At 37.7% G+C, this 13267-nt stretch overlaps 1 protein-coding gene across 1 annotated transcript in view; it reads left to right on the top strand.

Annotated features, from left to right (window-relative positions):
- Window positions 1–13267, top strand: part of Fam135b (family with sequence similarity 135 member B) — a 281424-nt gene that overhangs the window by 261344 nt on the left and 6813 nt on the right. The window contains exons 13-17 of the mRNA XM_051178560.1: window positions 1531–3529; window positions 5416–5582; window positions 8241–8332; window positions 10894–10991; window positions 12327–12478. Coding sequence (XP_051034517.1) covers window positions 1531–3529; window positions 5416–5582; window positions 8241–8332; window positions 10894–10991; window positions 12327–12478 — 2508 coding nt within the window. The remainder of the gene's footprint in view (window positions 1–1530; window positions 3530–5415; window positions 5583–8240; window positions 8333–10893; window positions 10992–12326; window positions 12479–13267) is intronic.

Below are 13267 nucleotides of genomic sequence, written 5' to 3'. Positions count from 1 at the left end.
CAACATCCTCTTGTTTGTATGTTATATTTGGGAAACATCCATCATTACATCAGATCTTTGGATCTGACAGGTGCACGGTGGAATGTTCATTACTGGGCAGTTGTGGGGAGAAGAAGAAAGAAAGAATTCAAAGTTTAGAGAGAGGAAACAAAAGAGAACAGCTTATAGAAAACAGCTAAGGAAAAATAATATATCAGCCTCTGAAGATGGGTGTGATTCTAGAAGTTTCATGAAGCTTCACTGTGGTATTACTATCACACAGGAAGGATAACCTGGTTATGGGGTTTGTTCTGTAGAAAGCAAATCATCATTTCCTGTAATGAATTATAAGTGAGTGTACATTTGAGGGCTCTTATGGATCTGCCCACCCCCACAGCTGAGGGAGGTCTAAAAGCTTTCTGAAGTCCATGGTTGCCTAGGGTGCTCATGAATGGCAATACTGAAGGTGATGTTCAGACCTTTCCAGCTCCAAAGTTATCTTCACTTGGTAAACAGTGCACTTATAATTGACGTCTTCACATTTGCAAGTAGAAAATGCTAATTGCACTCCAACAAATTAAAGGTAAGTAATATGATGAAAGAAAATAGCTGTCTTTTGTCTTTTTACTCTTTTATTAGTTTTAATAATGCAAGATAAGCACCAACATCTCTCAATCAAAATTTCATTTCAGATTCTCTAGGCAAACTGACAGCCTGCAGTTCTGGCTGCTGGCTACAACTTCTTGATTCATTTCATTCATCCATATTTAATAATATTCTGGGATGACTCACAGAACCTGGGAAGAAGCTGTCTCATGGTTAAAGTTTTATTGTTACAAATAAAGGACACCCATCACTGCTAAAACAAAAACAGGAGATGAGAGAGGGAGAGAGGATGAGTGACAGAGAGACATAAAGAATGACAGGGAGAGACATATAGAGGAATGAGGGAAAAGAGGAGAGGGAGGGGGTCCATAGGTTGAAGTGTAGTCAGATTTTCTGTATTCTCAGGACATTTTCTTCTCTTTGAGCATCCATCTTTGTTGTCAATCTATAAATCTGAGGAGTTCTTCTGAGCCACAGGATCTTGACTGTTGATTGATGCTTTCTTATGTGGACAAGATTGTGTGAGCCACTGGCCTCACATAGATGCAATCTTTTCACAGGGGTCTGATAAATACTTCTTTTCCTTTGGTCTAACCCACTAATCACATGTTTTATCATGGGTATTTCTTTTCCCTTGCCCCAACCCACTAATCACATATTTTGTCATGCTCATATTTTCATTGATCTCATCAACATAAACTATCTGTGATTTTAACATGAGTCACTATGTTATCATAAACTATCTGTATACCCCTGAATATGAAAGTGTTTTGCTAATGAGAACTTTCAAAAATCTGAAGGTCATCCCCTTCAAAAAGTAGTGATACAGGACTGTTGAATTGTTTTTATACAAGTAGGCATTTGAATAATTTATAATATTGGGCATTTGAATAATTTATAATATTGGTTTGTAAACTATAGTACAATTTTCTTCTTTTGTTGTAGGACATAATTTGAGTGTTTATCCTAAATTTGATGTCCCAGTGACAAGCCCTGCAATCATGAATCTAAAAGGGAAAGAAAAGAACCTTATAAATCAAAAATCATCTTCAAGTAAGGACCTTCCCTTATCTACTGCAAAAGCACCCCAGTTGGGCTTTGATGAGAATGTTATTAAGTGTCCAGAGATGGAAGAGAATGGCTCCACACAGAATCCTATGGATGTGTGTTCAGAATCTCAGGTGTACCTGACCATTGGTGAATTCCAAAGCAAAGCAGTAATGCTTAAAGATGAATGCTGGACTGGCCCAAGGTCTGATGCTGTGAGAGATTCAGATGTGAACATACATAGGAGTCCAGGCCCTGAGGATGGGAAGACCCCAGCATTGACCTATATTGATGTGAAATCTAGCACTAAGAACCACCCTAGAACTGAGCTCATGCAGGACCTTAATGTGCACCATGAGTATAGATCTCGGGAAAGCTATGATCTGGTTAAGAATCTGCCAAGCAAAGTTGTAGCAGGAACAAGTCAGAATAATGCCATCTCTTTAAACCAAACAGCTGCTCTTGAGTTCAGGTCTCTAGGAAGTGGAGCAGACCAGGAGAGAAAGTCTGTGCTGCTGAGCCTGAAGCTCACCCCAGCTGAGTCCTGTGACCCATTAAGTACTCCTCTAAGGGAACCATTGAACACCATGTCTTCACTGCAGGACCATACAGAAGAGCAGGAAGATCTGTCAGTGCTCTCTGGCATCATCAAGAGGTCAGCCTCCATCATATCTGACTCAGGCATTGAAAGTGAACCAAGCTCTGTTGCCTTGTCTGAGGCCCGAAACAGGGCCCTGGAGTTACCCAGTGATCGTGAATCAGTTTTACCTCAGGTGGTTCAAAGGCATACCCATCACAGGAACTCTTTAGAGGGTAGTCATATAGAAAGCAACACTACTTTGCCCAGTGGCATCCAGGCTTCTCTTACCTCTATCAACTCTTTGCCTTTTGAAGATGAGGAGCGGGAGTTGGCACTTATTAAGCTAAGCAAGTCTGTCTCTGCACCCCAGATCAGCAGCCCCAAGGATACTACTGAAGATGCAGATACGATGAAGAACACAGGAGGATTTTCTGAAGACATGGACATTTCTAGCAAGGACAATTCACCTAGACACAGTTCTCATTCTTATGGTGGCTCTAGGGTCCAGGATGTCAGGGCAGGACATTCCCTTATGGATATAGCTATCAATTCTGACAAACCCCAGGGCCTTGGGTACATAGAAATCCCCAAAGGTAAAGAGAATCAGTCTGATCCTCAAAGACCCTGCTGTCTGGATGACATGGCTGAGAACCCGCCAAGTGTTGAAACCAAAGGTTTTAACTTAAAAATACCATGTACTATAGTGTTTGAAAATTCTAGAACCAGGTCTTTTCATAGAACAGCAGTAGAAACTACAAAAGGCAAACCTAAAGAATTAAGTGGGGGTAAACACATACTCCCCAGTAACAACATCTTAGAATCTAGGGTTGTGTCTCACCATAAGGTGCCTGAAATCAGTAGTACACCAGTTATTGAAGCTGCCAACCTGAATTCTACAGGTGTGCAAAATGGCTCATTAAGTGTCAATGATACCATGCCATTGAATAGAAAACATAATGCCTCTCTGGAGGTCAGTCATGGAGCAGGCACTGTGTGCCCCACTGTGACTCACTCTATTGCCTCCCAAATGTCACAAAACCAAGAGATGAAGACAGGAACTTCCATCTCTGGGTCCCACTTGAACTCTGCAGAGGCCTTTGCTTTGGACAGCCTAAAAGCAGTGGAGGTTGTTAACTTGTCTGTGTCTTGCACTGCCACATGTCTCCCTTTCTCATCTGTACCCAAGGAGACCCCTGCTAGGGCTGGACTCTCTTCCAAACAAAGCCTAGCCCCTATTACTCATCAACCTTTGGGTTCCTTTGGAGTTGTTTCTAACCATTCCAGCAAGTTGGAAGAAGTCAGTGAAAGGATGTTCAGGTAAGCTTATGGATAGCTCACAGTTCACAGGTCCTCGGTCACTTAGGTTTCCCCAAGTTTTCTCAGTTTCATGAATACTATTTAAACATAGAGGCATTTATTAGTTTTTCCCTTAAATAAAGCAATAATGTACATGTCATACATTTCAGAATTACAAATAAGCCTATTTCACAACAGAACTACTTGACATAATTTTATACAGAAATTTTCTATACAGATAGTTGCCCCCTAAACATACTCATTTGTTAAAATAAAAAATAGAATTATTGTGACACTAAATTATTTTTTCACTTAAAATATTAAAAATACCTTTCTCTATAAGGTCATTTTCATTCAGTAATTTAGTTTTTCCATAGTAATCCATTGTTATATATGTACCATACTTATTAACCAAATTCATAATTGGTAGATGTGGAAATTTTGTTATATTATTATTGTGATATACAACTCTCTTATTACACTATTTTGACTTTACCTTTACATATTTTTAAAAGACATTTGAGGTCCTTTGAGGGAACATGACTCCAGATTTGCCTCCTAAGTTTCCTTTAAGATTATGGGATTCTCAAAGCCACTATTCTTTTTGCAACAGTAGAATATATTGCTTATATTATATTCATTTTGTGCCCTCAATTATCACCTATATATTTTATTGGGCACATAATAGAAGAGTTTTGTCTGAGTATATACTCATTCTTCTCTTGCCAATTGCTAATAGATACTGATTTTCACATAAAGAAGTAGTCCATGCAGATAAAATATTGGACATTCTGTATAATAAATAGTATTAAATATTTGTCCTATGACATTAGTCACCACTTAAAGAAGTCCTACCAGACACTGTCCAAAGCTGTATCAGAATTTCCCTTCTCTAACTGCAGGAAACCAGGCAAACAAAATAGCAACCAAGGCCAGTGTTGAGCAAATATGATGATCCCTGCCTGCTCAGTAGAGCCAAGGTTTTATCTAGAAACTATGACTCCACATATAGACAAAGGACACAGAAAAAAACACTTTAGAGGAGAGATTGCCTTCACTGAGAAGAAGTAGATGAGGATGGTGATGCTAACACTAGAAGATCACTAACTTGAAAATTCACAATTGTGCATTATCTACAATGCAGAAGTTTATCTGTTTTGTACTGCTCTATATCAAAACTAGGTACTCTTGTTGGACAAGAAATCTACAATTAAATTGTACTTTTGTGCTATTGAAATCTAAAATATTTTTCAATCTGGTATGACAACAACATATGTATGTAGGGAACTTTGCACCATAAAATTATTTTATTTTCAAATAGCAAAACTATTACATTAAAATGCCTTCCCTTCAGATAATGTGCATAGGCCATATAGAAAACAGAACTTAATTCTGTTTATAGACATGGTCCCATACTGAAGTTATCCCTATGCACGTGTATACACAAATCTTAAAAAAACTACAACAACTAAAACCTAAAACTTTTCTAGTCCCAAGCACTTCAGATAGCCAGCAATTATTAAGAGTTAAAGCTAATATTCTAACTTTTGTAATCTCATTTGTAAATCAATGATCTTTACCATTATCTTGCTGAGTGACCACAGAAACATTTTATCTGGATATAAAAGTAATCTTTGGAAAGCACCAAGACACAAAGAAACCAAGCCAAGCCAAGCCAAATAGAAACTTGCAGAATCAAAACTCTTTGGTTTACTTGTGGGTATTTTTTGTTCTCTTATTAAGGGCAAAGCTTTGCTCTCTGGCAAACCCTAAGGTTTTATTTGCATTGGATGTTCAGAAGACAATTTGTTTATGAATACACATCTCTCCTACACACCAGCCCAATTCATTCCCTTCTCAGCATGAACCACACAGCATGGCTTGTGATTAATTGGTATATTCTCCAGTTTTTATCAGGCCAAAGAAAAGTTTAAAAAAGAACTGAAGATTGAAGGATTTCTGTACAGTGACTTATCTGTACTAGCTTCTGATATACCGTATTTTCCACCAGAGGAAGAGGAAGAAAACTTGGAAGATGGAATTCACCTGGTGGTCTGTGTCCATGGCCTGGATGGTAAGTTTTTAAGAAGTTTCATTCTCAGATTACTATCCTACATTCAGTTTATATCTATGAAGTAATTTAGGTCAGGTATTCATTCTAAAACCAACCAAATAGCAACCATGAAAACATTGCTATCAAGGAAAATGGCATGACACAGGACACACACACACACACACACACACACACACGCACACACACACATTTAATTAATTCAGTGACATGAATTTTATCAATCAATGGAATGAAGGAATTGTATAATCAATGGAATGAGGGTTGTGAATAAAAAAAGATTGTGGTAAACAAATGAAGAAGTGGATGTACTATTAAATTGAATACCTAAATGAAATGCAGGAATTAGTGGAATTTGTGAGTCAGTAAAATGGTTCTGGATGATGAGATAGAGGAAACAGAATAAATGATGCATTTTAAGCAGCTTGGGTTAGTGATTGCAACAGTTTTATTGTCTATTTTGTTATTCTTTTATTTATGCATAACCTTTGTACACCATTTTCTCAGCTTTATAGAGTTAAGAATGACCTTGACATTCATCAGTTCAATGTCACCTAAGGGTGATTCCTACCTCTCATCTTAAAAATTCTAAAATCTTTTGCAAAGTGAGAAATCTGAGAGCCTAAAGAAATGGCTCAATGGTTAAAAGCATTTGCTGCTCTTCCAGAGGACCTGAGTTTGGTTCTCAGCACCTATGATGAATGGTCAACAACAGCCTGTAACTCTAGCATCAAGGTATCAAATGCCTTTTTCTGTGAACTAATAAGTTTGTAAGCATTAAAAGCAATGAGATTCATCACAGGGGAGGGGTGATGCAGAAAGATCTCCAGTTTGATGGCAGACTACACTGTTCTATATATACCAAATATACCAAATTTAAGGCCATCCTGAGATAGAAATTGACTCTCTCTCACTCTTTTTCCCTTCCTCCCTTCCTTCCTCCCTCTCTTTCTCTCTCTCTCTCTTCTCCACCTGCTCCTCCTCCTTCCCTTCTTCCTCCTCTCCTCTCTTTTTTTGTTTGCATGTGCATGAGAGAGAGAGAGAAAGAGAGAAAATTACTCACCTAGATATACATATAAATCAAAGTAATAAAAATAAATCTTTAAATAAGAACTCTGGTCAAGCAATAGGGTTTTCATCTGTTATCTCATGCATATTGAACCTGAATTGTGTAACAGAGTTAGAGATGATTTGCCAGTATTGTACTATTTCAGAGTGCTCAGGTGCCTATGAAAGCATCTGCTGGGCCACAAGTCAAAAGAAAAATAAGTGATCACAATGACAGCTTTCATGATATTACTTGTGTACTTCAAGAAGCATGTGTATAACCTCATCAGAGTGTTATAGGATCTGTATATTCAAATCTAATAGCAAATTTATATTAAGAACTGAATACATTAAGACAAGTCATGAATATTTGCACAGGCTCTCTGTTGTGCCCAAAGTCCCAAAACATATCTTGTTGTAAATATTTTAAGTCTAACAAATTACTAAATAAAACTATTTTAGAACTCTTTAGGTTCCAGAAACTTTTTACTCTTAGTATCTTATGGTAAAAAGGATAATGTATTCCCAAATCTTTGTGTTAAATATAAATAGCACCAACTTTTTAAAAGACGACTCCTAAAATATCATTAGGGAAATTTAAGCTATAATGTGAATAAATCCAAAGAGTATTTATTTATTGACATAAACAGAGTAATGAAATTTAACTTCCTCAGAGAAAATATATATCTCTCCTAAAAGAACATGATCTTCCAATGACCTTGAGGTTACATTTGATTAAATTCTATAACAGGCTACAGGATGGCTAACGTCTAGGAATATCCATATAAGGTTTGTCTCAAATCTTGAGTTCTTCCTAATATCATGTGGTTTTATTCAACACACCTTTGAATAATTGGGGAAATTATTAAAGACTAATATAAAATTAGTTGTTATTTCACTTACAGTGCAGAAGTTCTTTGAAACGATAACCTGTGGGATTGATTTACATAGTACCAAAATACCTAAATAGGTTGCAACTCCTTTTCAACTCTACAGGGACCCAGGAGAGGAAGAAGCCATAGATTAATGTAGATATAGTAGAATGCCCATGGCCATAACCTATACCTAACTCATTCTGTCATAACAGATCCACTTTCCATGTGATTTTTTTTTAGGCCAACAATATATTCTATATCTCATACTAGCATCTTCCTGGAATTACTGATCATTCATTCTGTCTCCCTTTAACAATTGTAAGCTTATTCATCTATGATTCCTTGGCTTATGGGTAATGATTTTATTTAAAAACTGAACTATAGTTGATTATTCATCTCTTCCTATTTATCTGTAAATGACAGCCAAACAATTTATAAGGGGACTGCCACATTGTGCCACTTCAGCCACTAGCTGAAAGCTATTGAGAGAATGGTGTTCTGGAAAAAAAAGAAAACTGGTGTTGCAGGTCAAAGAAATTCCAACAGCGGAGGGCCATTTAAAAGAGCACACCTCTGTTTGTGCATAGGCTGGTTAGCAACAGAGGAGAATGTGTAGTTACTTCAGTTATTTCTGTTATCTGCTTAAAAATAAAGAGAAAATCCAATTGTAATGTTAGAAATAGTGAGAAAGAAATACCTTGTGAATCACTATGATAAATTACAAGACTGTCATTTGCAGGGAACAGTGCAGACCTGCGGCTGGTGAAGACTTTCATAGAACTGGGGCTCCCTGGAGGGAAACTGGACTTTCTAATGTCTGAAAAGAATCAGGTATGATGGCAGAAACTTTGGGTTGAGAGACCATTGGATTTGAAAGAGTCATCTAAAGGCACCAGAATGGTATATGGGCACATGAAGTGAAGGGGGCAGCTTCTAGGAGAATATTTAAGTGCTTGGATGGTTAGGAGAGAAAAAAAACTTACTATATTGTTTTGGGAGTCTAAGGAAAAAATATGAAATAATGGTAGGACTGGAGCCTTTTGGCTTAATTGGGCATTGTGAGCATGGTAACTTAAAGTATCAACTATGTGGGCATCCATGGAGTTCATTGTCACCTGTAGCTATGCAAGTTAAGGAGACAGATTATGATTGCTTTACAATCAGATAGGGTAGACTAAGGCTGTGACTATCAGAAGTTCTAAGAGTCAGAGACATTAATGAATCAATGAGCAAGAGACAGGGATGATCTGAGAGTGAAGAAAGTGAGTAAAAAACCTTTGGAGGAGTAGAGTTGTTAATAAGCAAGAAGCCACATGATTAATGAAAGTGGTGGTTATACAGAGAACCAACAAACATCACAGCTAAGAAGTCAGGCTAGCGAGAAGACTCAATGTGAAGGTGTTCACTTCCAATCCTAAATAGCCTGAGTTCAATCCCTACGGCCAACATACTAGAAAGTAAGAACCAACTCTTCCAAGTTGTCCTTTGACCTCTACACACATATAAATTAATAAATGTTCAAAAGCCTAAAAAACTCAGCTTATCCCTCAACTGTTTAGTGCTTAAATTCTTTGCCTGTTTTTGACACTCTATGTTCAAGACCACATGACAGGCAGTAAGTAAAAGATACCATGAGAGATAGGAAGAGTTAGGAGAACCATCATCCAAGGGCCCACTCTTTTCATGGTGAATGTCCCAGTTTCTTTATTCCACCTCCAAAGGACTTCTACAGAGACTCTTCTATCTGACTTGAAGTACTGCCATATAAAATTCCAGATCATTTATGTCCTGAGTGATGTGTTTCATATGTGGCCATGCCCTGAGGGAGATGCTCCAGGGCATTCAGAGAAGTGGGTAGAATAGTGACTGACCAGTGTTCTCTGACCTTGTGTTGGCTTTGCTCTAGTGAAGTTTTCTCCTCAGGGATGATGGATAGCATAATAGCAGAGGTCCAGCCAGGAATCTAGCCTTCATTGTGTGCCCCTGCATGTACTCTGTGATATGTTCCAGGACATCCCTTATCATGGGTTCCATATGGCTTCTGCGAGCTAATTTGAGCTAGATCTCTGTGCAAGGCACTAAACTGGAGGGATTTGTCTTAGTGCTGATTAAGTCCTACTGTGTTATTTTATTGCTTAAATATTATAAGTCTTGTAAAAAGCTCAGAATGTAATGATCCTTTCAAAGTACACTCTGGCTGTTGAGTTCCCAATATTGTTTTTGTGCCTTACTGTGGTTTTTACAGCATTTTTCATCATAGTGAGTGCAGTTTTCGTTATCACAATTGTAAAATAACAAATATGCAAACCAGTAATTTCAAAAGGAGCAAAAAGGCTCTTTGAGACTAGCAGCTCCTTCCTCAGGTGTGCTTGCTTCTTCACCATGCTAATTAATATTTGTGAGAACTTTAGGCCAGAAGCTCACACATTCCAAGATAATGTTGCTCGAGACTGTTTATGATGCTCCTAGTCATATTTCTAAAATTTATTTATATAGATGAATCTTTTATGTCTTCAAGTACCTAGACACGCATGGAATTCCTCCTTTTTCTTTTTGTATCCCTTTATCATTTGGCCATCCTTCATGGGATATGAATGACTTTCAAATATTTCCCAAAGCTGATGGCTGGGCATGAACTTGTGGAATAAACTACAGACTGTGCTGGGTGAAAAGCAGTGGCTTTTGAATTTGCCTAGTGGTTTTTTTTTCCCTGTAATAAACACCAAATGTAATTTGTGGAGGAAAGGGTTTCAATTACATAATTACAATTCCATATCATAACTCCACATCATTGAGGGGAGTAGTGGTAAGAACTCAAGGCAGGAAACAGGAGTGTCAGAAGAACAGTGCTTACTGGCTTGCTACTGGCTGCCTACTTTCTTATTGTATTCAGAAACACCTGCTTAGGGGTAGCTGAGCCCTCCTAAATCAATTATGAGTTAAGAAAATTCACTAATGGCTTGCCAACAGGCCAGCCTGGTGGAAGCATTTTCTCAATGAGATTCATGCTTCTGCAATCTCTCTATTTTGTGTCAAGATGACAAAAAACCAATCAGCACAGGAGTCAACCATGTCTTGATGTGATTCTGACTCACACAAATTGAGCAAGTGGTCTCTCCCTCATAGGACCTGCTTCCTGCACTGTGAAGTCACACCAGCAGACAGTGAGCTCATGTTAAAAGAACAGGTACCACATTCCAAAAATATAGACTCATAGCTTCTACATTATTCCCCTAACTGAAGATTCTTTAACAGATGCCCAGGTTCTTGAAGTTACATCTAAAACTAGAACCCCTACAAAATGCTTACACAGTTTTTCAGAAAAAGTCATGTTGTTTAATGAAAAAGGATTCCTCATGCAGAGGCCAACACCTTCTTCCCTTTTCTTCCAGATGGATACATTTGCAGATTTTGATACCATGACGGATAGATTGTTGGATGAGATCATTCAACACATCCAGTTGTACAACCTCTCCATATCCAGAATTAGGTAAAAGGAAAACACAGGTTGCTAATACTAAGGGAAGACAGGTGACATGTTATTGAGTGTTTGCCATATAATTATTTTATAGATTTAGATGTTTCTGTAAGCCACAATGAAACTGAATTTGGGGCTCTTAATGAACCTGATTACTTTCAGGCAGGAGCAAATGAGTGAGTAAGTAGCAAGTCTAGCTTTTCACCCATATATCTTTCATAATATGGATGAGAAGAATAAATGTTTTGCTGCTGAGCAGTAAGAGTATTAAAATTAATGTAACTATTTCTATGTTTGAATTCATGTTGGAATTCTCATAGGTTTGGGATCTTACATGTACTGAATATGTAACTTTTTGTATCCTTTTCAAATCCTTGACCCTCCACTTTGTTGTGTATTAGTTGGACTATCAGGCAATGGATGTCCTAGGACCATGAAGGAACCTCTTGTCCAATGAGAGGATTTCAGCCAGTGGCAGTTATATCCTCACAATACGACAAAAATTTGGTTTAAATATTTAGATATCTCAGTCTAAAGGCAGCAGCTTATACTGTTTTTTTTTTTTTTTAGCATATAGATACATCAACATAGAAACAAAGCCATGGTGTCAGTTGTTCTTTTACTCTACAGGGATATAATACCATGGATTTATTCCGCAAATAAAGGTTCTGAGTCTGAGAGAAGACACAAGATACAGTTCAAGCAACCGAATTTATAGACTAACATCTGTATCTTTATTTTTTGGGTATTATGCATATTTTGAGACGAGGTAAAATGGCATACCTGTCATATTATAGGGTTTTATAAAGGATTAATTGAAATCTGGATGGAATATTGAATTTACAGACCTGGAAGAAGCAGGGAGTTTGAACAGATCATGTAGGAGAATGGCCAATCCATGAAAGTGTGACCAGGCAGTTCAATACATGTGCAGAGAAATGAAGGAATGAATGGAGTCAGAACAGTTGTCAGAGCTGAGATGATGAATGGCCTCCAGAGGAAGTCTAAAGGACTGGGGGTTTTATCTTGTAAATGACCAGGAGGCCACAATACTTACATATATGGATTTCAGAAAGGATGCCATGCTGTCCTCAGATGGGCTGAGAGGAGGTCCGGGGACATCGGGGGGGGGGCTGCTCTAATAATGGAGATATGATATAAATACTACTCCTGCACATCACCATATTTTCCTAGAGCTTCTTTTCACAAGCACTGGATGCCTTGTGTTATGTCAAGTCCTCTTTACCTGGGGGAATATGCTAACATCTTGGTGCTTCTCATTTTAACCCATCCCTGAGCAGTGGTTCTCTGCCATCACTCACATGTATCATTCCTGCCTCTAAACAGCTTCATTGGCCATTCTCTGGGTAACATTATCATCAGATCAGTTCTCACAAGGCCCCGGTTCCGGTATTACCTCAACAAACTCCACACATTCCTGTCATTGTCTGGGCCTCACCTGGGGACTCTGTACAACAACAGCACACTGGTTAGTACAGGTAAGACTTTGTCACTCTCATTATTCTTCAGTTAATCAGAGACAGTTTTTTTGTGGAATCTTATGGTTCTCCCTAATGTAGGATGGTGGATGGAGATTTGGTATGACAATGCGAGTATATATACACAATGGGGTTTTAGTCAAGGAAATGAAATTATCAAACTTGCAGAAATAGATATAACTGGGAAATAGCATATTAAAGTAATATGCAGACAGACAAATACTGTATGCTTGCTCTCATAGTGGAGCCTATCTTATAATTTTTAAATTTGACTAAGGTCTCTCACCCTAGAACATTCATTTACTTTCTGTGAAATGGAGACGATGTGTGTGCCTAATGAATGTTTGCATATGTATATACATGTTTACATTGCTGATATATAATATATTATGTATGTGTATAATTGCATAATGTTTTGTATTGTTTAAATATGGAATATATTATGTATTCTTATTTATATTTCAGTATCCATTGCTGATTGGTTCTGAGACCCTCACAGATACAGAAAGCTGACAATTCTTATCTCTCATAGTATTTACATGTAACCTATACACTTTACATTATATATACTTTATATATTTATATTTATGTATATTTATGTATATGAAAGTGGGTGAATGTATGCTGAGAATTGAAAAAGAAAATTATGAAACAAACCAGTTATCATCTATTCTAGGTCATATATGGCTGAAATAGGTACTCCCTGCTTACCTATTGTTTTGAGGCCTCACAACTTAGGGGCCTAGACTTTGAGGATATAGAGAGAGAAGAAGCAAGGCTTGGGATGGA

The sequence above is a fragment of the Phodopus roborovskii genome, unplaced genomic scaffold, assembly GCF_943737965.1.
Source record: "Phodopus roborovskii unplaced genomic scaffold, PHOROB, whole genome shotgun sequence".
Lineage (NCBI taxonomy): Eukaryota > Metazoa > Chordata > Mammalia > Rodentia > Cricetidae > Phodopus > Phodopus roborovskii.
The sequence above is the reverse complement of the archived record's forward strand: the minus strand, read 5'-3'. Positions and strand labels throughout refer to the sequence as shown.